Raw genomic sequence first — 25,872 nt, forward strand, 5'->3', positions numbered from 1 at the left:
CAGTCCTGGGAAAAGACCCATCCCTGTACCCCTGGATGGTCTGAGGTAAGGTGCAGCCAAGAGGAACTCAAGACTAAGCAGAATTTGCTTATTATTTTAAGCAGTGCAAAGCTTGCACTTCTCACAATGCAGCAAAAGAAGAACCCATGACCTCACTTGTTCTATTTATTACAATACCTCTGAAATAGAAAAAGGTGCCTTTGCTACCTCCACAAAATGGCTTTTGTCATTTTTCTTCATCTTAAGTACCCAACCTGCCAAGGCTGAAAAAGAGATGCCATTCCCAGCACTGCAGCACCTCCTGCACCACTCAGTGCGGTGGAAAGAGGAGCAGAAAGGACTCACAGACTTGTCTGAATCCTCAGCTGGATCTTTCCTCATTCCGGCTTTACAGTTAAGCCTACAGTAAGAAGGAGTTACTTAATATAGGAAACATTATCTTGGTGGGCAGAAAGGCACTGAGGCTCTGAGTGAGCAGGCAGGCAGAAGAGCTCAGAGATGCAGGCAGCAGAACAGCACAGCCCCATCACGAGGGAAGGGCCATCTCTGACCAGCATGGCCATGCTCCAGTGTCTGACCACAGCCATTCCCCTGGCAGCACCATTTCTCCCACCCATACAGACGCTTCTCCTTGCGAGGCACAGCGTGAGCCACCCTCTGTCCATTCACTTGCCACGGGAAGCATGTGCATGAAAAAGCAATCAAAAAGACATTTTAGTGAAAACCTGTTATCCTTCCTCCAAAGAACCAATCCAAGCTGAAGGCTGGCCCACCACCTCGAGATAAAAATCCATGCTCCAGAGCTGAGGATCACTACTGCCCGCATCCCTCATACTTTATGCACAGCAGCTCTAACATCAGTGACATTTCACCTTCTGTTATTGACTTCTGACCCTGAAGGCAGTTTCCATTTCTTGTCTGTTTTCTCTGCTTTAGAAGCAGAAAACACTGAAGACAGTGGGCGGTGCTGCCTTCTTTTCTCTGTCATTTACTTCTGGGCAATAGCAAAGCCCTTAGGCAGCAAGTACCAGAGGAGCTCCCAAATTCCTGTCCACAAAGCAAACATCACTTCTACACCAGGCAGTGAAACAGCCTGGAGGCTTCCTGCTGCTCACATGGAGGACTAAATTAACCCTTAGCACAGCCTGAGCAGGAGCCACAGCTCTTGTTGTGTACAAGTAGATAAGAAGACACAGACACTATGGCTGGCTGGCAGCATCCACACATTAACACTGTTTTAACAAACAGTGTTTGTTAAAAAGGTCAACTGGGAAAGTCTTCAGAGGGAAGAGAGGTTCCTAGGTGAAAAGACTCTCCCATGGTACTTGCGGGGTCAGGGCTAACAGGGTTATTGTCTGCAGCAAGGAACAGCTGATAGAAAGGACTTTGCCACAGGTGGCTGAGGACATGGTTCCACCTGCTTACCTGAAGCCAGCAAGCTGCATGAGATTTCTGATTTAGATTTGATATATCCTGGATTTAGCATTATTTCCATTGTGAAGTGCAGAGGTTCAACTTAGTAAATAAAGTGAAAGCGGGTGGCAAGGGTGAAAGCATTTTGCACACTGTCCTTCAAGAGATGATGCTCAGCTCATACAGCAACCCAGTGAAGCACAGCAGTATCCTGGCAGTAAATGAGCATGTCACAATAATTTGTCTCTACTCCTGCAGAGGCAATTTAACTTCATTTCAGTAACAGTGTGACAAGAACACATAGGAATTCACTCTGGTATCAGTGTAACTTTTATTTTCTTATTGCTGTCAATATGCAGTAAAGGAAGATCAGATGTGACTACCTCCTGAGTACAATACTTCCGTAAATTATGATATTGTGGCATTTGATTGTAATAGATCAAAGTGTTGCATTCACAAGCCACCAAGTGATTTTTTTTAACTGCCTTGATTACAGATACACATTCTGGCTGTACTTTTCACTGCATCTTCCAGTATTACATGATAAAAAAAAAAAATTGCAACTGGAAAATAGCCTGAGAGGTTGATAGGACAGTGCAAAGGGGAAAACCAGCTCTGCTTTTGTTTCTCAATTCTTCAACCTTCTGGGAACCAGAATTAATTTCTGGCCTTCTAGTTTGCAAGCTAGAGTAGGAAAAGCACAAAAGGGTCAGGTATGCTAAGGAGGGATGTAAAAAAGGGTCAGGTATGCTAAGGAGGGATGTAAATTTTATTTTCCTGTCCCATCACCTGTCACTGTAAAAGTAACAGCCCTCTGTGATGAGCCCTCTGGCTTTTTAAAACATCCCATTATCTAGCGGAAGGATAGTGGTCAGTAAGTGGCTGAAATGGAGAGACCATGCCTTCACAGTGCTCATCCTCTGGTCATACACTCCCTCTAGAAGCTCTCAGCATATCACATTCTGTACCCTCCACCAGCACCAGTGCCACTCCCATAGATGATGACAGGACAAGGTCCCTTCCCTATCACATCCCTAAATTCACCCTAGAAGCAGTAGGGGATTGGAAGGGAATGACTTTAGTGGCCAGAAACAAAGCCTGAATATGCCCAGTGCCACAGCCTGCATGGAGGTAAGCAGCCACCCCAGTCACTTGGCAAAAAGGGCACATGTAATACCCAGGGGTACAGACCTAAGAGCCCCAGTACTCTGGCAGCTAAGCCCTAAGCAAGCTCTGCTTCTAGCATCATCACCTTTGTAAGTTTTACATCTTTGTTTTCTGACTTATATCACAGGGATAAAGCGTGACTGAGTATGCTTGTCACGTGCTCTGTAAGCACTAAACAGTGCAGTTACTATAGTGTGGATAATTATTAGCCAGCTGCTTTTATAAAGGAGAGGTTTGTACAACAAAGCCATTCCTCTCATGTAAAACACAAGATAACCAACTACAAGGTAAATACTCCACTGTGACAAACTCATGGTGAACAATGAAGAGCGACCAAAGGCCAGCCAGGAGCCCACTTCTGATTAAGCTGTACACAGGACTTCTCCCATTCCAGTCTTGGCTTGGTGGAGGTCCAGGCTAGACCACGATAGCTTGGGCTGCAATTAAAAGGACTGGCAGAGAGCAGTACAAAGTGCTGGGTAAGGGCTATTTGCTGCAGTACACACTGAAGTGGATCTCCCTACCTCCTCAGCCCTAACATCTTGCTGCTGACAACATTTAATTTGCAAAATGGTAGTAGATGTCATTGCTGAACAGTCCTCACCCCACTCACCTGCCCTTAAGCTTGTTTTCCTGAGGTAATGAGGAAACCATCAGAGTCAAGGCTACTCCACACTGAACCTGCCTACCATTTTCTGCACAGACCTTTTCTCCTCCTCCTGACAGCAACATAGTCAGCTTGTCTGACTTGATGCAAAAAAGTGCAAAGGTGTCCCCAGGATGTTCTGCCTATGGTCAGCACAGCGTAGCCTTCCCTCCAACTTGCATTGGTGCTACTAAGTTATCTATGAGATCTTTGCACATGATGCTTTTGGAGGCAAATTATAGAATGGCTTAGATTGGAAGAGACCTTAAATATCATGTAGTTCCATCTTCCCTGCCATGGGGAGAATCCTCAGGTTGGCTTCACCTTGCACTGCTATCTCTCTACTTAAAATGTTGCTGCAGCATAAGATTGCCTTGTATTTGATGTTATGGTCTACACTGAGGAGGCAGTTTCTTAGAGGACATTAGGTAGAACAGGTTAAATTGTGCCAGCTGGGGGTGGCTACACTGGGTGTAGCTGGGTGGCTGAGGAAGGATTTCTCAGAAGCACCTGTTTTTAAGCAGGCAGACTAGGCAGCAAAGAAAAGAAGAGGCACTTCCTAAGCTAAGGCCAGTGGTTCACTTTAACACCAGCCGCAGTATCTTGGCAAAACATGGCTTAACATAAGCAGCTGAAGCAAAGAGGCATGATCCAGAGTCATCAGCAGGGAAGGTCTTCCAGACCACAGGGAGCATCCAAACTAAAGCAGAGACACTACTTGAGGGAACTGCCTACACACAACTTCCCACCACCTTCCTCACCAAAGGATGCAACTCCCTTCTGACCCTAATGCCTGACTGCTTAGCGTTTGCAGAGCTGAATGGCAAGTTGAGATCAGAAGTCTCCTGTCAACAAGAGTCACTTTTCATCCCCTGATGATGAATCTTTGTGTGATCTCATGATTTGATAGAGTGTCTCACGGAAGTGCTGGTGCCGGCTCAGTCTTTTGGCTGCCTCTTTCAGCTCCTCGATGTTTTCAGCTTCTGCATGTGAGATGATGAAGGACTGGGACTGCTTCACTGAAACAAGAGCAGCACAAAAAGTCAGCACATTCAGTGAAGGGGACAAATCAAAGAAAGCCAAGAGAGCACCTGAGCCATGCAATCATCACGACCAAGAGCCTAGCCAGGGATGAACTAACCACTGAACCAACAGTTTCACCTTACTGTTTTCAGGGAAGGAAAATGCTGACAGCATGGAAATACATTTTTCTTCTTTGCAAGTCCTTTTCTTTACCTCTTTCCAATGTTACAGTGCTGTAAAAACTGTTCTGACCTCGAAGACAGCCATTTTGAGTACTGGACTAGGCAAGACATTATGCAGATGTCCCTTTCAACCTAGTTCCACGTGAATGCTTAATCACAAAGGAAGTCAGCTTTGAGCATATTTTTTTGTAGAGACTAGGAGGTATCCCAGCAGTTACTGCATATTTTTCCACATACACAAAGAGACAGGTAACTGTGCAGATTTGCTGCCTGCTCTTCGGATAGCAAAACCCCAGGTTAGCCTATAGTTCCATGGTACTGCTAAGAACTATGCATTATGAACCACACTTGCAGATTTTACTGCTTTTTCAGCTTCATCTGCATGCATCTGCTCCTGCAGGGCACAGAGGAAGAAGCTGCCCACTACCTACAGTCATTCCATGAAGCGCTGGCTCTCCGGCGGTGAAGGCGGCAGCTCTTTATGCGACGAGTGGCAGCTTTGTGGATGTACACAGAGTTCTTCATGATCACGGGCATCTTGGCCTCCAGCTCAGCATTGCGGATGCACTCTTCGAAGAACTCTGAGGAGAATACACCACTATGAGCAGTGATGGAAAAGACGCTGCAAGCAGTGAACCAGCCAAAAGGGACTACACTCAGTGAGCCAGAGGATGATGTTCAGTACTTCCCTAGATCTTTACAAACAACATTTTGTGAAGCACCAAGACATCATCAAATTCAGAATGACAGAAACCTCTAGTGCCATACTCAAGCTAGAGAAAGAGTAGCAATCATCCATTCTCCTTTTGTCTTTCCCACATCTGCTAATGATGTAACTGTAGAAAGGCAGCTTACTCTCCTTGATATTATCATACAGCTTCTCAACTCTGTCACCACAGAGGGCTCTGAAGCCTTGTTGGGCATGCTTTCCTTGAAGAAATCCTAGAACCAGTCAAATCTTCAACTGCAGAAAGGGAGGAGTTGGCAACACTCTCATGGACACATCCAGATGTGCCATGAACAGACAGGGATTTCTAATAGCACAGCAAATATTAGCGGTGGAGAGCTGCAGCAATCACCTAGGAAAACTGAGCAACATGTGCTATGCCACAGCTTCCCTGTTTGACCCTTTGGAAAGCCTTTACGCTTCTCTCTGCCCATAGGTTTGTCTTCCACTACACAGGAAAGCATGGAGAAATACTGTACTCCTTTGAAGGTGAAGCATCAAGTGTATGTACAACATATTCTGACTCCTCCAAAGGATGGTGAGGTTAAGGTACAAAGAGAGTTGGGAGAGCACTCCAGGTGCAGCCTTACTAATTTGGGAATCACTTTTTGAGTCTGGGAAGATGGGAAGAAATATTTCCTCTTGGTGCTCACTCATCAGTAAAGAAGATGGATAACAGACTTACTTCTCAGATTACTGACATCTGCTTTCATCTTCTCCTCCTTCTCCTTGTTGCGATCCAAAGAATTTAAGCCTTGCTCCAAGCTCTGCAATGCTTCCTCAGCTTCCCTCAGTCTCTTTTCCAGTTCCATGCGCATCTTCACCTCAGCCTGAGGAAGAAAAGAACAAATGCTCCTGAAAACAGCTTGTGTATCAGTAAGCCTCCTGCAACTCAAAAGGTTTGCAAGAGACCCAATGAAAGATTAACAGTAAGGAAAACCTATAGAAATAAGATAAGACAAAATTTGTTTATTGTATCTTCAGACAGAACTGAAAGTCCAGATATTTTCGCAATTCTCCTCTATTCTGACTTTCCTTTTCACAGCTGCCCTCTCATCTTATGAACAATACGAAGTCAAAGATAGTACTCCAGCACCTGAATTTATACTTACGGAAGTTTTTGAATCTGAACAAGAACAGGACATCCTTCCATCCTAAATAGACTTGAAATAAAGGCATTCAGTTCCCACAAAGGGGTAGACAGTAATTAGTTTCAGAAACAAAATACAGTAAAAATTAGGAAAAAAGGGGTGAAGTAGTAACTTAGTAAACAAGCATAACTCATACAAACTTAGGTCAACTTAGCTTTAGTATGGCCAACTGGAATGTTAAACGATAAAAACTTCTTACAGATGCAGGAAAAAGATGAGATGGGGGATACTTTTGGACAAAATATTCGGAGAAGGGTTTTGAGTGTTAAACAGCCAATAACTACTTATACTTTTCTTAGTTTAAAATAAAACAACATGACTTTGTCCCAGTAATGAGAGAAATGGTTATCTAGACACAGGCAATTGGACAATTTCTATACTAGCATTTGAAGTAATCTTTATTCTTGACTGCACCTACTGTCCTGTATTATTGCCCCACTTTCATCTTTAGATGATGCTTTCACATGAACAAAGGGAAATAATTTTTGCTGAATAGGTTAATCAGCATCAGAATGAGAAAAGATAGTGCTAAACAGATACAGTGTAGCATCCTCATGTGTAACTGTGGTATGAAGCATAGCAAACAAAGAATTGTGACCACAGAATAAGAACAAATCTCTCTTTTGATGGGAGATGATCTGAAAGGAAAGTGAAGGAAGCCAGGGCCCAGGGATAGCAATGCATGATGCATATAAGTCAGTACCTTGAGGTCTCTCTCTGTCTGCTGCTTCTCCGCAGTCAGCTCTGAGAGTGAGTTCTGCAGTGCTTGTGACTGGGAAGAGTAAAACTCCCGCTCTGCCTCCAGGATTCGAGACCGCTCCTCATTCTCCTTCATCCTGGAGCATGGAAGAGAGAAAGAATCCCACCATCCCACCCCAATATGACTCACATAGAGGAAGGGTCTAGGTATTGAGTAGAGGCATGTGTAACTACCAAGCTGCCATGAGCAAAGAGGTGCTAAAGGCAGCATTATCTGCATTTTCACTTCAGTAGTGCAGGCATGGCTGGAAAAAGCCATGTGGGCAGTTCCTCAACCTTGCTTTGTGTTGGCAACCTAAAAGAAAGACAGCAGACAGCCACATCGTGGGGCACAACTCCTGATCATGGTAGATCTGTCCTCTTCTCTCTACCACATCCAGAAGTTGAAAGTAGGGATTTCACCTTCTTTCAAGCCCTAGGGTAAACATGGGAAGAGTTTTGAGGTGACCCTAGCTTTCTGGATCACCCTTTCTGATTGCCTCCCATCTGTGAGGAGAAAAAACTACCTCTTTTCTCACTAGAATGCATCTCAATCCACATCCCTGTCACCACTGTAATAGCCTTTGTCCCCATTTTACCTCCTCTCTGCCAGAAGTTTCTCCTCCAGGAGTTGCTGCATCTTCTCTTCAATCTGCTGCAGGCTGTTGTGCAACCCCCAACTGGGGCTTTGCTCCTTGCTAGGACTGATTGAAGGTGGGCTTTCATTTGTTTCCAACATCTCCAACATTTGCTGCTTTTCCATGGAGAGCTCCTTGAAGAAGGAAGAAACTGTTGAGCATCAACCAAGCCTTATATTTCTGTTCCTTTTCCTGTCTGGCTCCTCATTATTAAGTTCTTCCATCTTTACACCCACGTTCCTCATTGAGGTTAAAAACAGGTAATACAAGGCAATAGGATGTACCATGCTGCAAAGTGTTCCATCTGTTGTATAGCAGAAGTACAAATGCTCTTTCCCCACCCTTTCAGATCTTTTTTTCCTACCCATAACTGTGGTTAGGAGAAGATTTCAGGAGTAACATCCTGAAATCCTGTCCAGATTTTGGATATCAGCAATAGATTTTTGGACAAACCTGTAGGATTAAGGTCGGTTGCCTTCAGCAAGCTAGTTGGGCTGAAATTTCACAAAAACTATATGCATTTAGAAAAGTCATTAATTTCCTCTCCACCAGAACAACACCAAGTAAATAAAAGGGTTTAACACATCAGCACTCCATTTCCTAAATTCTTGTATGATATACAATTCTCTGGGAATAATGCTTCAGCCTATGAGCAAAGATACCTCTCTGCTACTCTAATTTCTACCAGGGCTTATGGAGCTACTGTTCAAAAATGAAATAGCTGTTTGGTTTGCTGTGTTCCTTGCCACTTCTGATTCTTTTCTGAAGAGGATTTTGGCCTTCATATCAGCTACTGAAAGAATCAGTTCATCTGCACAGGGTTGACTCTGACACTGACAGACTAGGTTCATGCTACAGGACAGCAGTGTGTTCGGTCCTCATCACAGACTGCTGCCATTCAGAAGGGACAAGTGGTCACTCACCTCCAGGTTTTTCTGTAAGGACTGAGTCAGGCTTTGCAACTCTTTCTTTTCTTCCTCCACTCCATTAAGGGAATGGGCTGTGAGCTCTAGCTCCCTAAAGGAGGAAAAACAGTGATAGCTATGCAGGGGAATGCTAGCCCCACAAACCACATTCAAATTGCACAGGCTGTGGACTTCAGTTGCAGGACCTGCTACTGGTGGTTGGTGCAGGCAGTCCTTAAGTAGGAATTCCAGGCAGGAGTGTGCCAGAAAGCATCACACTTTGGACAAACTACAGGCATCCAGAAAATGAGCTGTGCCTCCCGGTGGGGCAAAAACCATGCCCTATGGGCTTTGCTTGTGAGGGTAGGACCATGATTACAGCTTGCAGAGCACAGACAGTAGGCATGAGTAAACAAGCGTATATCTATGATAACAAAAAAGGCTAATAAAAACCACTCCAGCTTTTCTGAGATGTTGTTTAGGGAGAAAAAGAAAAGAAAAAAGAGAATGACAGCAAAAATGCCATTTCAACACTCAGAATAAAACCCTTAGCTCTTTCCCCTTCTATACACATTTGTTGCTTTTATTCTGCATAGCATTGCTCTCAAAAAGACAAAATTATTCTTAGTGAGGCAACTTCAACCTCTGCCTATTTATCTGTGTGTGCAAAATCTGGCTGAGATGTCTGGAGCCCATGGGGCTGGTGCAAATAAAACTGGTTTTGTCACTGAAATCCTCTGACATCTGCCTGTTGCCATACAGCCTCAATTAACCCAGGGTTTGCTTATGTCTCGCTTCTCAAAAATGAGGTTGCTGGAATCTTGAACAGCAAATGAAAAGAGGATGTGTTCTATTGGTCAATCAACAGTATCAAATGCAAGTAACAGACATCAGCCATTCCTGCTTTGGTCAAAACTGCATTTATCTCCTTTGTAAATAGGCAAAACCAGTGAGTTTTACCCATTGCTTTGATCCCCAACCTCACCAGCACTCCCAGCAACTGAGGAGTTGGTGTCCTTCTCCCGCCCTGCCCAGCTCACGTCCTCACCGCCTGATCTGCTCCTGCTCCAGGCGCAGCTCCCGTACCACCTCTTCAAACCTCTGCTTCTCTGCTTCCAGCACCTGGTTCAGACGCTCCAGTTCCTGCACCAAGAGAAGAGGCAGGAGAGCACTCCGCACTGCTTCCAGCCTCACAGCCCTGCCCCAGGGAGCTGAATGGAACTGGCTTGTGAGGAACACCCACCTCTTTCTGCTCCCTCTGCAGACACAACTCTTCTGTTTCTTCCATCAGCTTATCTGCAAACATATGCACGTGCAAAGGCCAAATGCAGACAGATGCAATTTCTATCCTCGGGATGTTTATGTGTGAGAAGTACTGACTGTTGGGAACTTGTAAATGCGTTACCTATTGCTCTGTGCGTATCTTTCTGAGAGACTCCAAAGGCTGAGATTACACTAATGGGATGTTCTATAATTTCCCTCCTGCCAAATAACTTAATAAACTAAAGAATCTTATTGCTGCGTACTCCTTCCAAAAGCTCCTCCCAAGGTTTTTTAAAGCCTTAATGAACAACATTAATGAACTAACCTTTGCCAGTCTTTAGCTGAGTTAAGAAAACAACCTCCTTTCTGCTTCACACATGAGGAAGCTAAGGCATGGAAGGGCTAAGCAGGCACACAGGGTCACTCACAGCATAGCAGCAGGCTGTTCTTATACATTCCAGTGCCCCATCCTCACCCTCCCAGCACCATCAACATTAACCCCTCCAGGTTCAAGTGGGAGGAGGTCTCCCAGCTTCCCTCGAGTCAAGAGAGGGCTCTAAAACATACTACAAGATCCGAATGTATGGGGAAAGCCATTGCCCATGCAATCAAAGATTTCAGTTTATTAAACCTGTCTAGATGCTCCAGATCTTTAGTAAAATCAGTAGAATAACTTTACCTAGAAAGGCAAAGGTCTATAGGGTCCTTCATAAAGCATATTAAATTGACATCTATGGATGGTTTACCTTGCTACCACTTTCCTTGGTATCAGAGAGCATCACTCCTGGCAGGATTACAACTGCTGGGAGACGCACAGACCTCTACCTCCTTCCCACAGCAGTGCTCCTCATGCCAGCACTAACCTCTATGCTGTGATAGCCCTGCTGGCAGCCACTGCCTTTCTGCCCACTTTCATCCTCTTTCTGCTTGCCAGGAGTCCATACAGCTGAATTACAAATATACAGAGGCTCTCACACCTCCTGTTTTAACTCTCCTTGGTGAGGCCAAGCCCAAGGCTTGAGGGGCTTCAGCAACAACCCTGCCTGAAAGGGAAACCCGGATCCCAAGTGGATAAGGGTATATGGAAGGGAACCCCAAGGGGACTCGGAATTCCCCAGAGCAGGGATGCAGGACAATATCTGTGCTCTCCAAAGAGCATTGACCTGCTGCCAGCAGCAGTGCCTGACCTCAAAACTTAACTACAGGATGGACATAGATCACTGAAGATGAGGCTAATGAGGCAGAAAACTCAGCACTTAAATAGGAGTAAACGTACAGCTGCCGTCAAAGGAAAGTAACCAACTGTGAAAAATCACCAGCTAAGGATAATCTTGTCATCACAGACCAAATAAACCAGTGAAGTATGTATTTTACACTTCAAATATCTTGCTTTGTACAGGATGTGTTTTCAGTTGCTGCTGTATCATCTTGTCTTTTACCGTACTTTGGCCTTAAGCTCTTTATTCAGTTCTGGTATTTGTAAAACAATGCTTTGATAAAACTTTCCTGTTTCTAACTTTCTGCCTATCTCTCCAGGTTCTCCTCTCAGTGCTCCCTGTTATCTCTGTGTAAGGCATGGAGCCACTTCTCCCTGCCTGCCTCACAGAAGCTATCTATCCATCAGCTCACACATGACAACATGTCTCAATATGTAAATTACGATCACTGTTACATGTGAGATGATCTATGGAGATCACCCTTGGTCAGTAGCCTGATGGTTAACAGTAGACAGCAGGAGACAGTTTGATGTGTCACTAACTCACCTACTGCAGGCTGCCTGGGCAAAGCACTGGACTTGGCATAGGACGGGTGATGTGACCATCAGCCCACAGCCTAGAAGGGGTGTTAAACCTACCCTGTGGAATGATTTGCCTAGCTTATGAGGCATCTGGGTTGAAGAGGCTGCTCTCCTTTGGCTCTTGCTATACCAAGTGTAGAGAGTGACAGTTTCACCTCCTAGGGCAGTCAGAGCACCCAGGGTACTGCTGCCAGAGGCTGATTTCTGAGAGTGCAGTATTTGACCTCCAGAATTATCTTCCAAACTAAATTATTCCATGTTCACTTGGAGAAACTGCTCTCACCACTGCCCACAGAGATAGTAATAGAAATTAGCCATAAGACACCACAAACAAGGCCCTGTAAATGCTCCCACTTTTAGCATAAACAACGTGGGGAAAATGTAGACAAAGACCGAGCAGACATAGACAAAGAAAGAGCTAAGGGGAAAAGAAAACCCAAAAAAACCATGTATAAAAAGCTCTGATCAAGCTCAGAAACACCAGTCCTACTTAATTCTGGACACAGAGGTATTGGCTGGTAGTGAGCAGGTGAGACCAGCACATCCCAACAGTTGCGCAGGGCAGTCAGCAGGAACTGCAGGACTGCAGAGTTCTGGCCACGGCACACTCTTCCTTTCATTCTGATGACTCTGATGTCTGGATCTTACCTTAACTTTTTAATTCCCTTCAGAACCAGAACTTTAACTGCTGGCTATTCAAAAGCTTCATCTTGTAAAAGTCATCAGTAAAACACTATAGCTGCGAGGCTTGACTGAGCTGACAATTCCAGAAAGGCCAAATGACTATTTTAGGTTTTACAGCTTTTAGAAGTAAGAGTTTCCTACCTACATACTCCTGTTTCTCCTTAGCCAGCTGCAGTCCTTGGGCTTCCAGGCTCTCGATCATGGCTTCTCCCAGCTGGGCATTCTTCCAGGTCCTAGGGAGAGCAGACACAAAGCAGACAATAAAAGAGATCTAAGGATCCCACAAAGAGAGGCAGAGGGACTCAGCCCAGCCATCTACCAAGGAATTCAAGCACACTCTCAGTGGGAATGGTGGTTCTCTAACGTCTTCTCCACAAGTGACTTAGAAATTTTCCTGACACTCAATAACAGAAAGTTTACAGGAGCAATGCTTCAGCACAGCACAGCTATTCAAACATTCCTCTAGTGTTTTGGAGATTGCTGTACTAAGCTTACTCTTAAGTGCTCCAGCTGCAATATGCTGTACTTGGAACACATTAAATGGATCCTGACAGATTTCAGAATCAAATTTTAGCTTTTAACTCAGCTAACATCCAATTTGCTGGTGAGATTGTCTTCCGTTGTCCAATTACTATTTTAGCCAATTTTCCACTTCAAACATTAACTATTTATTGGCCCCTTCTCACAGGTTTTTTTTGTTTTTTGTTTTTTTTTTTTTAATCTTCAGCCTTTCTGTTATCCATCCACCCTGCAGCAAATCAATCTCTCCACTACATTGGTAAGCCACTCAAATTAGGTGTCTGGCCCTACTCTGAGATAAGTGCCTCTCCCTGTAAAAGCATTGAGGGATCAGAGATAAAAGCCAGATGAGAAGCTGGCAGGTATGGAAAGTTAAAGGAAGCAGGCATATTCAAAGAATAGCTTGCATTATTATAGCACCATTGACCAGAGGATCTCAAGGTCTCTTGAAAACATTATGAAACTAAGCTGCAAAAAAAGCCTGTGGAGCAGATGCCCATTAGTGACTGAGTTGATGGACAGAGTAGGCTTCAACACAGAGACTAAATAACCAAGGATGCAGACACACAAATCAGAAACAGAACTAGAAATTGAGTTCACTGCTCTGCTCACTTCTATAGATTTTCCATTAGATAACAGTAGCTACACAGATAAAATACATTAAATGCACATGTAAAATTAATCCCAATCTATTTTTATAGGTGCACACACAGAAAAAGCAATCGCTGCCCAGAAGTTTTGTCTTCTTAGTTAAATCACAAGGGAGCTTACGAATTAGATGCCTGTAAGCCTTCCTGCACCAGGCCTTTTTGTGAGCCATTTGAATCTCTTCTAGAACATTTTCAGGGCAACCTGTGCTTTGTCTCTGACAGAAATGAGACAAATATATTAAACACACATCACCCCAGGCACCTCACACTTCCAGCAGCCCAAGCCCTGAGCTCCTTGCAGACAGCTGGATTTCTTTCCAATTAACAAGCATTTAGGATATTTCCAACACGTGGAGGAAATTAAAATGCTAATTTAAAAGGTGGTGGTGTGCCCACAGGTAGACCTCTTCATCCTGAGTGAGAGCATGTGGGTGTGAATGTGTTTTTCCACTGATATGCTCTGATGTAGGATGAATCTGGGCCCAGAGAAGCCACCAGCAAACAACTGAAACAAGGGAAGGAGAGTTTATCATATAATTACATGGAGAGTTTCAAAATGGCTGCAGCCTATAATGGGTCTCTTTATTAGATTCATGTTTTCAGTGCTCCCTTCCCAGCCTCACAAGATGTATTCCTGTCTGTAACCTGAAGTTGCTTGCATGAAGTACACACACTGACTACAGCTGAGAGGGGTGCAAATACTTGGTTATTTTGTACTTCTTTCCATGCAAATTTTCCTTAGAAAATGACACGTTACTTTAAGTACTGTAAAGCACAGAACCAGGAAGGCTCTTGGAACAAGTAGAACGTGCCTTTATTAATATACTTATGAAAAAAAAAAAAAAAGAAAAGAAAAAAAAAGAAAAAAAAAACCCTCAATATTGTATCATATGTATAGCAACTCTACTTACTATCCAGGACAATCATACTCTATTCCAATCCTTTTGCATCACTAGAAACACCTATCCAGCTTTGCCTGTAATTTACCTCATCTGTGCACATCCACAACCAGTTTCTAGAGATGCTTTGTACTTCATGGTCCATAGGGCATGTGTACTGCCCTAGTTCCCTCTACCTAACAGCTCAATATGAATTGTGTGTAACGGGGGATGAGTAGGTGGGACACAATGTATGGCCCCTCAGGGATTCAGGCTATTTGGAAGCAGAGCTGTCTAAATAGGTGGTGTGAGGGTCAAGGGTGTACTTTGGCCAGTGGACTAGAGGAATAGCAACAGGGAAGGGATCTCTGCTTAGAAGACTTCTGGAAGCAAGGAGGAAATGGCACGGTGAAGGATTTCACACATACTGAGCAAGTGGTAGAAGTGCCTGAGCTTGAGTTGGCTCTTAGGCCATGGCAGCCACAAGTATCCACAGAGCAGATCCAAGAAAAGAAGGAATAGAAAGCAGCTTACACTTTTCCAGACTCCTGCAGCATCTCCAGCCACTGAGCCTGCTCAAACTCCGATTCAGCTGCTAGAACGATGTTACCCTAGAACAAGGGAAGAGGAAAATAAAACAACAAAAAGAACAGATTAGTAGGCTGGTGCCTTCCATGCCTGTGTGCCCAGGGCATGGACTGGGCACTGCTATGGCAGAAGGAGACATTCATCTCCATGGGAGGCATCATATGGGACCAAATATATCATTCTTGCTTGGAAGGAGATACACACGCAAGCAGTCATGGCAAGAGTAAAGTGGCAGGGAAGGGGAATAGGGAGAAATGAGCTCTCGGGCTCCCGAATCTCCATCAACTGATTTGCTAGTATACCAAGAGCTGCTGCAAAAAGTGGAAGCTTCCTTGTTGGTTATCATAGCAGGAGCAGTAGCAAAGATTTGAGGGCACTTGAGGCATGAAGCCATTCTCTCTCACAGGATGGTTTGCCCGGAGAGGGTAAGCATATATTGACAGAGTGGGAAAAAAATCAAGCTTGGCTCATCCATAACAACTGCTTTTGTTTTTGTCTAGAGAAGATAAAAAAAGAAGTCTACTTACATGGAAGTCTTCATGAGAGATCTTTATGGCATAAGGCATACTGGGCTCTTCTTTGGGTTCCACAATGCAGCCCCCCAGGGGTATGACACCCTGGGGATGAACCAGAGCACTCCAATCAGTTATCAAATTCAAGTACAGTGCTTACAACTAATCAAGAACTGAGCTGCCATCCTTGGCCACTTGTGGGACCCTGACCTGCCTTGTATTTTCCAGAGAGGTAATAGACACAGCTCCTGAAAAGCAGATGGATTCCCATCACCACCACCACCAGGAGACCTCCAAGTGGTGTCTGAAAGGAGGTAAAGACTGCTCCCCTGCACCCAGCTTGGAGAAAAGGTTGACGGCTAGGACTCGGATGTGGAATCTGTTTTATCAATGAATAGGTGATCCCTTGAGAGGAGCTTAACAACATTCGCACAGGTTAGTACAGATCAGGAACAACCAGCAAAGCTGATTGCCTTTGCCAACAGTATTCTCACAGCCACAAAATTAGTTGATGAGGAAATCATGCAAACCAGGGGACTCTACTAAGGGAAGAATTAAGGCCATGCATCTAATGAACCACTAAGAAGCCTGAAAGAGAGACTGACAATTCTCACTTTTTTTTTTTTTTTTTTTTTTTTTTTGAGGCCTCTCTGGCCTTACCTCTTCTTCACTTGCAGTCTCACAAAAAAAAAAACAAAAAACAAAACCACCACCACCACCAAAAAAAAAACAACCACCACCACCACCAACAAAAAAAAACAAAACAAACAAACACACACCTAGGAACAGAATAACTTCGTCTGCCACACAAACACTGCTCACCTTGGGGTGGATATTGAAGTATTTATTGCTCTCAAAGCTCTTCTTCTCACTCTCAGCATAGTAGAGCAGGAAACTCTCCTTAATGATGAAGAACCTTTAAGACAGAAAATAAATAAATTCTGCTAGAACAGAGTTCCTGATTCACAGCACAAGAAGACATCCACCTGAAATGTGAAGAGTTGACCATTCCCATCTAAACTTCAGATGGGGTGCCTCATTTTTGTTCAAAGGTGCTAGTGCTTCACAGTGAGCTCTAAGTTCTAGCATGCAGCATGAAGACAAACCATAGCAGAATTTACTGGCAGATAAATGGGACAGAGTTCTGCACCCAAGACAGGATCTCAGCCAAAGTGTTTTGACATCTTGACCTGTGCCTGTTCTGTCTAGTTCATGTAGTGGACTCAATCTATTGGAAGAGAGCCACCACTCTTTTTTAATGGCTCTCTCACACGGGCTAAAAGCAATCACTAGCTTATTTTTGCCATCAGCTTCCTGCCACCCTCTGTTTCCTCATTGCCTCTTGCCAGCATAAGCCAGAAAGGAAGCATTCTCTCTGTAACACTGAGTCATATGGCAGAGAGAGCCACGAGGCAGCATCCTCAAGCAACTCTCAAGGCAAAACATTTGTCATGAGAGCACTCAGAAGCTGAAATAAATTGTACTGATATTTTTAAGCAGAGCTGTTGGCAAAGTCTGCTGCCACTGGCCTTTGTGAATAGGAAGGAAGTTTTTTTTTTTTTTTTATGTGTCAAATTAAAATGTGCCACGTTCTGCACAGTTAGCCTTAGGTATGCTCTGATGAATGCTGCATGGTAGCCATGAGCATCACAGCTCCTGTAAAGCAAGCCTGTAATTTACCGGAGCATGTCCTCAACATTGTAATTAAAGGAAAACCACTTATAGCTTATTTGGATGTTCGAATTTCCCCTAGGAGAGCCCCTCTGCTTGAAAAAATTGATGTTGCATTTATCCTGCAGACAGTGGTAAAGGAGAGAGATATTTGATTCACTTAAATTCAGTCTGAATACCTGCAGCACTCAACAAAGCTGAAGGGCAGCTGAAAAGACAGAAACTAGTTAAAGAAGTTAACGACAAAGAAAATGTTTTGCACTGCTCTATAGAAAGATCTGAGCAAGCTCAGGCTCTGGACCTACCACGAGCCTGCTTCAAAGCGTGACAGCCTGAGAACATCTGCACATTTACATACAGAAATGTTCAGAGCGTACAAAGAGCAGGACCAATCCGTATGCCCCAGTTTCTCTTTTCCTCACCCGTTCACCTGTACCTGCTGTGCTGCCACCGGCAGTGTGGAGATGCCCACTTGCTGTCTCAGCAGGACGCTGCTTTCTCACACATAGGCCAGCTCCCCCTCGTGTCCTGATCACAGCCTTGCAAAATCTCACTGGACGGAACAGCACGACCCAAGGTTCAAGTCACTCTTCCGCGCCGGGCGTATTCAGTCAGCTGGGGGCTGCAGAGGAGCTGATAGAGGGGAGCGCAGCCTGCAGCACCAGCCCAGACTCTGTGTTACTGTAAGAGGTGGCAAGGAGATGGACTGTCTGCGGGGCACTATTGTTCTGGGAAGCACCGTCCTAAACACCTCTCACCAGCGTCACGGATAGGGGAGTAAGGCTGTTTCCTCGTGATAGCAGGTGGGGATGAGGAGGAGCATATCAGAATAGGTGTGGGGCTGAGCTGTACACACAACTCTGAGACACTGACATAAGGCATTTAGCAGATTTGGCACTGGGCACGTCGGTTGGACACAGTCAACAGATTTGAAGGAAACATTTGATAAGCAGCTAAAGATGCTGATACTGAACTACACGCCATTTCTAATCTAGCCTGCTTTAACCTTTGTTATAACCTTCACTTGTTACATACTTTTGGGACACTCAGTGTTCCTGATAATCCCCCCATGACAGATTATGCTCTAGTGGAAAAACAAAGTAAGACCACGAACACTGATCTCTACAGATTGACGTGCCTCTGACAGATGAGTGAACTTTCACACCCCTGACCTCATGAGCGTGGTGAGAATCTGTGGGTATTTGGAATGAAAAAGTATAAAAATAGGAGCTTAAAAAAACATAGTAAGTAACAGAAAAACCCACAGGCAAATAAATAAGAAAGAACACTGGACGTCAGGTTAGCTGGTGGAGGAATAAAGAAGTTAAGAAACTGAGCAGTATACTAAGTGCTTGGAGAGCAGCAGCAGAGGGGAAAGAGGAGGCAGCACTCACTCTGCAGCACAAGGAGTGCAAGAGCCACTAGGCAGCCCTTTGAGTCACCTGTCCTCTGTTGTTAGATCCTGCTCTGAGAAACCATTAGAATGACAGTGTAATAAAACTGGAATAGAGGAGGAACAGTGACAAGCAGAGGGTCTCGGCGGAGGTGTGTCTGCCCGGATTAGCCATACTGATCCATACCGAGCCAGCAGGGATACCTGCTCTCTGGGGATAAAACGCTGTCTTTGTATCACAGAGGGCTAACGAGATTAAGTAGTTAATCACTGCACAAGTTTCTGAAATGAGGTAAGCGTTTGCCTTACAACTGCTGCACTCTGGCTGCCCTTGCCTTACAGCAGGTTTCAGGGCACCAGCCCAGGAGCACATGTGGCAGGTACCGGTCATTGCAACACTTCCGATCCAGGTCTGGGATTTCAATTGCTAAATCATCAACCACCAAAGCTCTGGATGCTCTGTCTGGACTTTTCCCAATCTGTTATCTGTTTAGTCTCTATCTGAGAGATAGATATCTCTATCAGTCTCTATTTCAAGCACAAGGCACTCTTGGCTGGTGCCCTATTGGTGTTATGGAGTAGAACCCAGCTGCAGAGGTACTTGATGCGCTGGGACAGCCCCAGATCTCCTTTGTTCCGCAAGAACATGACACAGTGGGTCACAGCCTGGCACCACCACATCACTCCCATCTGCCCTATGCCAATGCCTCTTTATATCCCACTGCCAGGCTCAGCCCAACCCTGGGACCAGCTCTCACTCCCATCGTCAGCTCTCCTGCTCCACAGCCCCTTGGCTCTGGAAAGCCCTCATTCCAAATCCTACAAGTACCTCAGAGACACCTCCCATTTCCCAAATGCCCCACTACTCCCCCAGGACCAGCTGCTGTGCTCACAGCAACCCTACCACACAGGCTCTGCCCTGCATTGCCTCCCACCTCTTCCCACTTGCCATTACTGAAATATTTACAGCTTGCTTAGGATGGGGGGACTTGTAGGAATAGAAAAGCACTAAATAAATAATGACAGAGCACCAGGCCATTTGCCTTTAAGAAATTTTGATTAGGAAGAAGAAAGCCTTTTAAGAACGTGTTCTTCATAGTAAATTACCTTCCCCTATGTTATTTTGTCCACTTGTTTTTACCAACAGCCACATTAGTTTCCAGATATCATTCATTTCAATAGCAATGCTTGCTGAGCAGGGAACACCAGCACAAGCCCTCTCTCTAGCAAAAAAACAGGCCATCTCTTTCAGGAGAGCAAGCACAGCACAAAACCTGCACACATCATCAGATGGCCACAAGCACACCACTTCCCCAGCAACGTTTAACTACCTATTGAGCCAAGCCATCTTGGCAGGCTTAGATTTAAGTTCCATGAGAGCAATGCCACTTTCCAGCCCCAGAGACAGCTCGGGTTCCTGTGGGCTTTTATTGACAATTAATTTGGGCCTCTTCCCAGGGGAAAAGTAGGGGAAAAGGAAAACAATACTTAGATTTTCTGGCACATTTTCATCTGAGTTATCAAACTACGGAAGCAAGGTAAGGACTGTTATCCTTCTTTTAAAGACTGTGACAACAGATCTTGGGTTAGAAAATCTCTTGCAGTAGTAGGGGGAACACATGGAGCTTTACAGCTGCAGGTCTTGAAACTGAACAGCTTGCCAATGACATCCATCAGGAGTGACACTGACCTGCATCCCAAGAATGCAGGAGGGAGGATTAGTCCATCAGATCACATACCTACCAGGAACCACCACCAGAGTTGTGCATAAGAATGTGATACATTCCAGTGTGCAGAAACATTCCAACCCAGCTGCCTTTCACCCAGGGAGCTTGTGGAAGAAACGAGACCCTATTCCTATCCTGCAGTGCCTGTAGGATAGGGTACAGGCACGCAAAGAGGAAAACACACCTCTGTGAAGCTGGCTCAGGACAGCAGGGAGGCTCTGCCTGAAGCTTCACCCCTCAAATCTGTGGCATTTAACAAGAGCCTGAGAGCTCAGCTGACACCCCAGCCCCGCATCCCACTGCAGCAACCGCAGCTCACCTCCTGGACCACTTGGCCGACTGCCTCCCGAAGGGTCTCTTCCACAGCACTCCGTACAGCTGCACTTTGGTGCTGATGTCCAGAGCATCCGAATCTGCCTGCTCCATGGATGGAGAAGGGGACACGGAGCTGGATTTGGAAGCGAACATGATAGATGGGTTTGGTTCCAACTCTCCCCCTCTGCTCAATGGCTCAGAGAATCCGATTAAATGCAGCGAGCCAGAAGGACACAGTCAGCCCGACCAGCACACAGGCTGGGCTACGGGCAGAATCAATAACGTGGCTGCTCAGCACTCAGTCAATAATTCCCTCCCTGATGCACAGACAATGAAGCTTCTTCATTCCATATGGCTTCCTGATGCATTAAGAACAGAGCATATCCCAGGCTAAGAAATGAATTTAAAAAAAAAAAAAAAAAAAAGCAAAGAGAGCCTGAAATCAGGCAAACAGGAGGCAGAGAGAGCTCACCAGGCAGACGGTCATAATATAAGTGCCTCCATGAAAGAGCCAGCCAGGAAGGTTATTGCACTCAGCATTGCAGCAGCCCAGGCAGCAATCAGAGCTAGATGGACATTTGGCTGCTGAACATCTCTCACACATACCCCCAAATCTTCAACCTGGAAGCAGGTCTTCATCCACCCAAGGGCAAGGGAGCAGAGCAGCAGGAGCCAGCAAGCTCAGCCTGCCTCCATCCACCTACTTTGGGTTTTGTGCTAGCCCGGCTCTGCCCACCCAGGACACTCACGTGGCTGCTGGGTCTGTGCTGGGCAGAGTTCATGCTCATCCTTAAAGGGCCGTCACTGATGGAAGGTTGAGGATCACAATGCTGTCTGCCCTGCGCTTCAGCCTCTACATGCTGTCAGTACAGTCTTTGCCCTGCCTACCCAGGCTCCAGCTGCTTCTGGGCCAGACCACAGGTGCAGGAACACAGCATGCAGGTCCAGATCCCAAAGCCCTCGTTCACCCCTGAGATCCTCCTTCCCTGTATAGAAACATACAGACTCTGCTCCAAAAACACTTCAACCTCCATAATACCCACAGGATAGCACACTGTCATCATGTTGTTCTTCCCTGGGACCATCTCCATTAATGGAACATGGTGGCAGAACCACCAGCTTTGCTCCTTGAAATGCATCTGGAGCTTTGAGGTATCATATAATCAATTCGTGCTGTGAGACATCTGCTCCAGTTTTGGCTTATGGCACCCTATTTGCATTGACATCGATGCTGTAATCACCAAACCGTCAGCCATTACTCAGAAGTGACACCCTGCAGGCACACAGTTCAGGAACTAGCTATGTGCCATAGGATGCACCAGAGCTTTACATGGAAACAGGCAGCATGGAGAGCACTTGTAAAACATCTTAAGCAGAAGAAACAGTACCTGCCTCTAGGCCATGTGCTGCCTTTGGCATTGAAGCAGTTACAGACATGGTAAACATCACTGCTGATGCCATAGATGAGAGACAGCAGCCCCAGTGCTCTGCTACTTCCCAACTTTGTCTGCTGGCGTGGTTTCAGCTAGGAGTAGATTTTCTTCATAGTGTCTGGTATGGTTGTACGGCAACTGCTGAATCACAGCCTGTACTCTGGTTGACCACCTGAGGCGAGCAATGAGTCAGCCCTGGGAGCAGAGGTGAAGGCAATTCACCTGTGCTGCCGGAAGGGGTGGAGCCTGGCTCCACCTCTCCTAGACCCATTTAAGAGCTGACCAGACCAGAAGGTTCTCTTTCTGGAGATCCCTCCTTTGGAGTTTTACAGTGAGCCCAGGACACGGGTAAGCACTCTATCTATTCTCTTTTTGTATAATAACCCGTTTAGCCAAACTCTCTGGTATATTTCATAATTATAACATCTGTATATTAATTGATTATACAATGGTGCTATGTTCTGGGGATACTGCATATTGTGGAATATGAAAAAGGAACGCTTCAACCAGGACTTCAATCACAAGTGGGAACTGCAAGAACTGAAGTGCTGTTGCTCTTCATGTCCCCACTTACTCATTCTGCTGTTCCGTCAGCTCTAATCCACAGCAGCCTCTGCTCCTTCTCCTCTCTGATCTTCCTCACCACAAGGACTGGTCTCACGCTGCAAAGGACAGCAAGACAACATACCTCTTGTCTCACTGCGCTGTGGTTATCTGCAGCTTGTCCCTCTGCAAGTGAGCAAGGAAAACTTGACTTATTACAGCAAAAGCCATTCAGGGTAGCATTCATGTTACACTGAGGTGAAAGGAGCTGCTAAAACCTGCTGCAAGCCTTAACGACTCATATAAACTTGTTTCTTTAGACATTAACATCCATTAACATCCACAGTCTCCAATACAATAATATATCATAAGAAATCACCGTGTAGGACACAGGTTGGGCACATAGACACAGACCTACCATTACTCCCAATGGCCCAATTATTTTCCAATAATTTCATCTTGGACTTCAGAATTTCTAGATACTGTACAGGTTTGATGTCAGTCATAATAGAGTTCACTTTTCAGTAGCTCTACATGTTTTCTGAACAAAGCATTTTTCTTAATCCAAAATTCACTACAGGGGCTTGGTAGCCTCTACATATCTTAGGCAAGAGGCAAAACCACTGTGGCAAGAAGAGAGAGCGCTCTGCAGCTCTGCCTGGGGTGACACCTGGATAAGGCTTGCTTGAACAGTTCAATTTGTAAGCTGGAACAATAAATAAATGACAGCTCATCACCTCCTTGCTGCAGTACTCACCCCTAATGAGTCTCACTGAAATGTCAATGGAAAAGTAGTTTTTTCCTTCAATGAAAGAACTCTCTGCAGCCATCATTAGGAAGTCTGCAGCACCGCAGCTCCTCAGTACTGAAGCTTTCTATGGTAACTTTTGTCACAGAAATGCATCCAAAGCACTTCCTCCCTCCTCACTGCTTCACGGGATTTACACCAGACTGCAGAATTCGTATCCAATAACTCAGAAAAACATTTTTATTAAATACACTAAAAGTATCTTGCCTTGCAAATTAAGCCAGCATAAAGAGATGACATTTCTTTCCTCACCACAAGTCCTTTGAGCTACCAGAAGAGATGCTGCTTAATGCTCAAGTGACACACAGCTCAACCACGGCAATTGTTAGTCATGGGATCGTCAAGAAACCTATAGATAGCAACCACAAGAAAAAAATCCTTTTGCTGTTGAAATACTACTAAATCCTCTCTATCGAGGGCATGGTTTAAATGGATGTGTGAAGATTCTTTGCTTTCGGAAAAATACTTCCCTCATCCCCTGACAGTGCCATTCCCCTTCCTCTGAAATTGGATGTTTAAAAGCCAGTCCTGCTTACAGGGCAGCTGGAGAGTACAGACAACAAGAATACCTATGTACCAAGTCAAGTCAGAATCTTAATCTTATTTCTATAGGCTATTACAAGAAAGACATTTCCAGTACGAGAGATGGACATACCGGAGAGCATCTAGCAAAGGGTCACTGAGATGGAAAAGGAACTATAGCACATTTCCTATGGGGAAATGCTGAGATCTGGGACTGTTTAGCCTGGAGAAGGCTCAGTAGTGATCTCATCAATGTACGTAATCTGCATCCTTTTTCACTGTGCAGGTGATGGAGTAGTGGCACAGACTGCCCAGAGGTTCTGGGGTCTCCTCCTTGGAGACGTTCAAAAGTCGCTTAGATGTGGGCCTGTGCAGCCTGCTCTGGGTGTACCTGCTAGAGCAGGGGCTGAGCCCGATGGATGCAGAGGGCCCTGCCAACTCCCCTATTCTGCCATCAGCACCCTCGACAGCATTTAATTAGTGCTTTCCCACTGTGTGCTAACCAACTCGGCACACTGCCAGTTACCCTCCATGCTGTTAGGGAGATGAAGTTAAATAATTACCTATCTGCAAGCTATTGAAGGGGTGGCCTCAAACTATAGATGGCTTTAAGACAGTAGCATTTCCTTGAGTTTTATCACCCAAGGTCAAATGACAACAGTTTCAGACCACTTACTTGAGAAACCTTCTCTGCAAGGGCCCTGCACAGAGTTCTGAAACAACTATGCAAGTGTTTCCTTTGGACCCATCTTGTGACTGGCATTCAAATTCTTATTTACTCTTCAGCTGCTTCAAGAATCCAAACCATGATTCTCAACTTTGCACTAAATCCTGATGGTGGCCATAGCATGCAACTTCCAAAAAGCTGCAGCACACAACATGCAGCTGACTAGTTGTAGCATATCTTTTAAGAAAACCTGTGAATGCTAAGAATACACTCTGAAGTGTTCTGTTGTGGTAGGTGAAGATTGCTCTGCATTTTTTTTTGCTCAGATAAAATCCATTTTCAAACCTCTTCTCAAATCCCCTGCCTAAACACCCCTTAAAAATACTTAAAAGTTAATTAGCAACTACTATTTGGAACTCAGGAGCATGTCATAAGCAAATAAAACACTTCCAGAGAAATTCAGAAGCCTGAAAATGGTGTAGTATTTTTCTTTGCAGAAAGAACAAAATCAGCTCTTTACAATGACCATCAGTACTGGGGTTGAAAAGAAAGCTTAGTGAGCTGTGGCTTAACACCAGCTTTGATTTCATTGCACACAGCAGAAAGAAGATAGGTTGCCTTCAGGAAAACCCATGTCAGTACTGACATCTAACTGCAATACCAGAGAGCTGTGAGGAGGACTGCACCAGGATCCTGTGGCAGTCACACAGAATGCTGACATGTGAGAAGGGATCTGACAAGAGCAAGATGGGATGAAAGACAGAACAAGCAGAAACATTTCATTAACAGTTTTTCCTCATATCACAAAAGCAAAAGGCAGGGTATGGTTTTGCATACATACTTAAAGTTGACTTCTCACCCAAATCACACACACTCATTTGGGAGAGCCTGCTCTGCTACCAAGTCTGCAGAAGAATGGAGTAACTTAGCATTTGCATCTTGGGCTGGGGGCTGACTGTTTTCATTTCATCCTATGCTCTCAGGATTCTTTAGCCCTAGCGTGTCCCCATCAGTCTCGATTCAGCCATCATTCTCTGACCCTCCTAACACGGAAGGTCTCTACCTTGTAAGCATCAGATTTTCCAGGAAGAGAACTTCAGAGCAACACCAACTCCTAAATGCTCCGTAGGAGACAGAAGTTGTCAAATGCCCCTCTTAAGCAGAGCTGTCCAATCATGTCTGTATTTATGCCTCTGAAATTATTCACTCCATGTCTAAATTGACATGCCAGACTGCCTCTCAACATGCAGTCAGTTTCAGCTTCAGATTTCCAAGTGGTGCTCGCATATTATGAGGAGAAGCTGCAAACAC

At 45.0% G+C, this 25,872-nt stretch overlaps 1 protein-coding gene across 2 annotated transcripts; it reads right to left on the minus strand.

The window, feature by feature from the left end:
- Positions 1 to 1,727: 1,727 nt before the first annotated feature.
- PLEKHD1 (pleckstrin homology and coiled-coil domain containing D1) lies at positions 1,728 to 25,840 on the minus strand. 2 transcript variants are annotated; one of them, XM_010711530.4, is made up of 13 exons: positions 20,593 to 25,840; positions 16,305 to 16,398; positions 15,498 to 15,587; positions 14,917 to 14,993; positions 12,477 to 12,568; positions 9,834 to 9,886; positions 9,639 to 9,733; positions 8,609 to 8,702; positions 7,647 to 7,819; positions 7,013 to 7,145; positions 5,844 to 5,988; positions 4,863 to 5,012; positions 1,728 to 4,245 (listed from the first exon to the last, which is right to left on the minus strand). In XM_010711530.4, exons 1-13 carry the CDS (start codon positions 20,739 to 20,741, stop codon positions 4,085 to 4,087), a joined length of 1,506 nt encoding a protein of 501 aa, XP_010709832.1. In that variant the 5' UTR covers positions 20,742 to 25,840; the 3' UTR covers positions 1,728 to 4,084. The 2 variants fall into 2 exon arrangements, with proteins under 2 accessions (XP_010709832.1, XP_010709834.1); XM_010711532.4 differs by lacking the exon at positions 20,593 to 25,840 and adding an exon at positions 17,590 to 20,571.
- Between the last annotated feature and the right edge of the window lie 32 nt (positions 25,841 to 25,872).

The sequence above is a fragment of the Meleagris gallopavo genome, chromosome 5 (genome assembly GCF_905368555.1).
Source record: "Meleagris gallopavo chromosome 5, MGAL_WU_HG_1.1, whole genome shotgun sequence".
Classification (NCBI taxonomy): domain Eukaryota; kingdom Metazoa; phylum Chordata; class Aves; order Galliformes; family Phasianidae; genus Meleagris; species Meleagris gallopavo.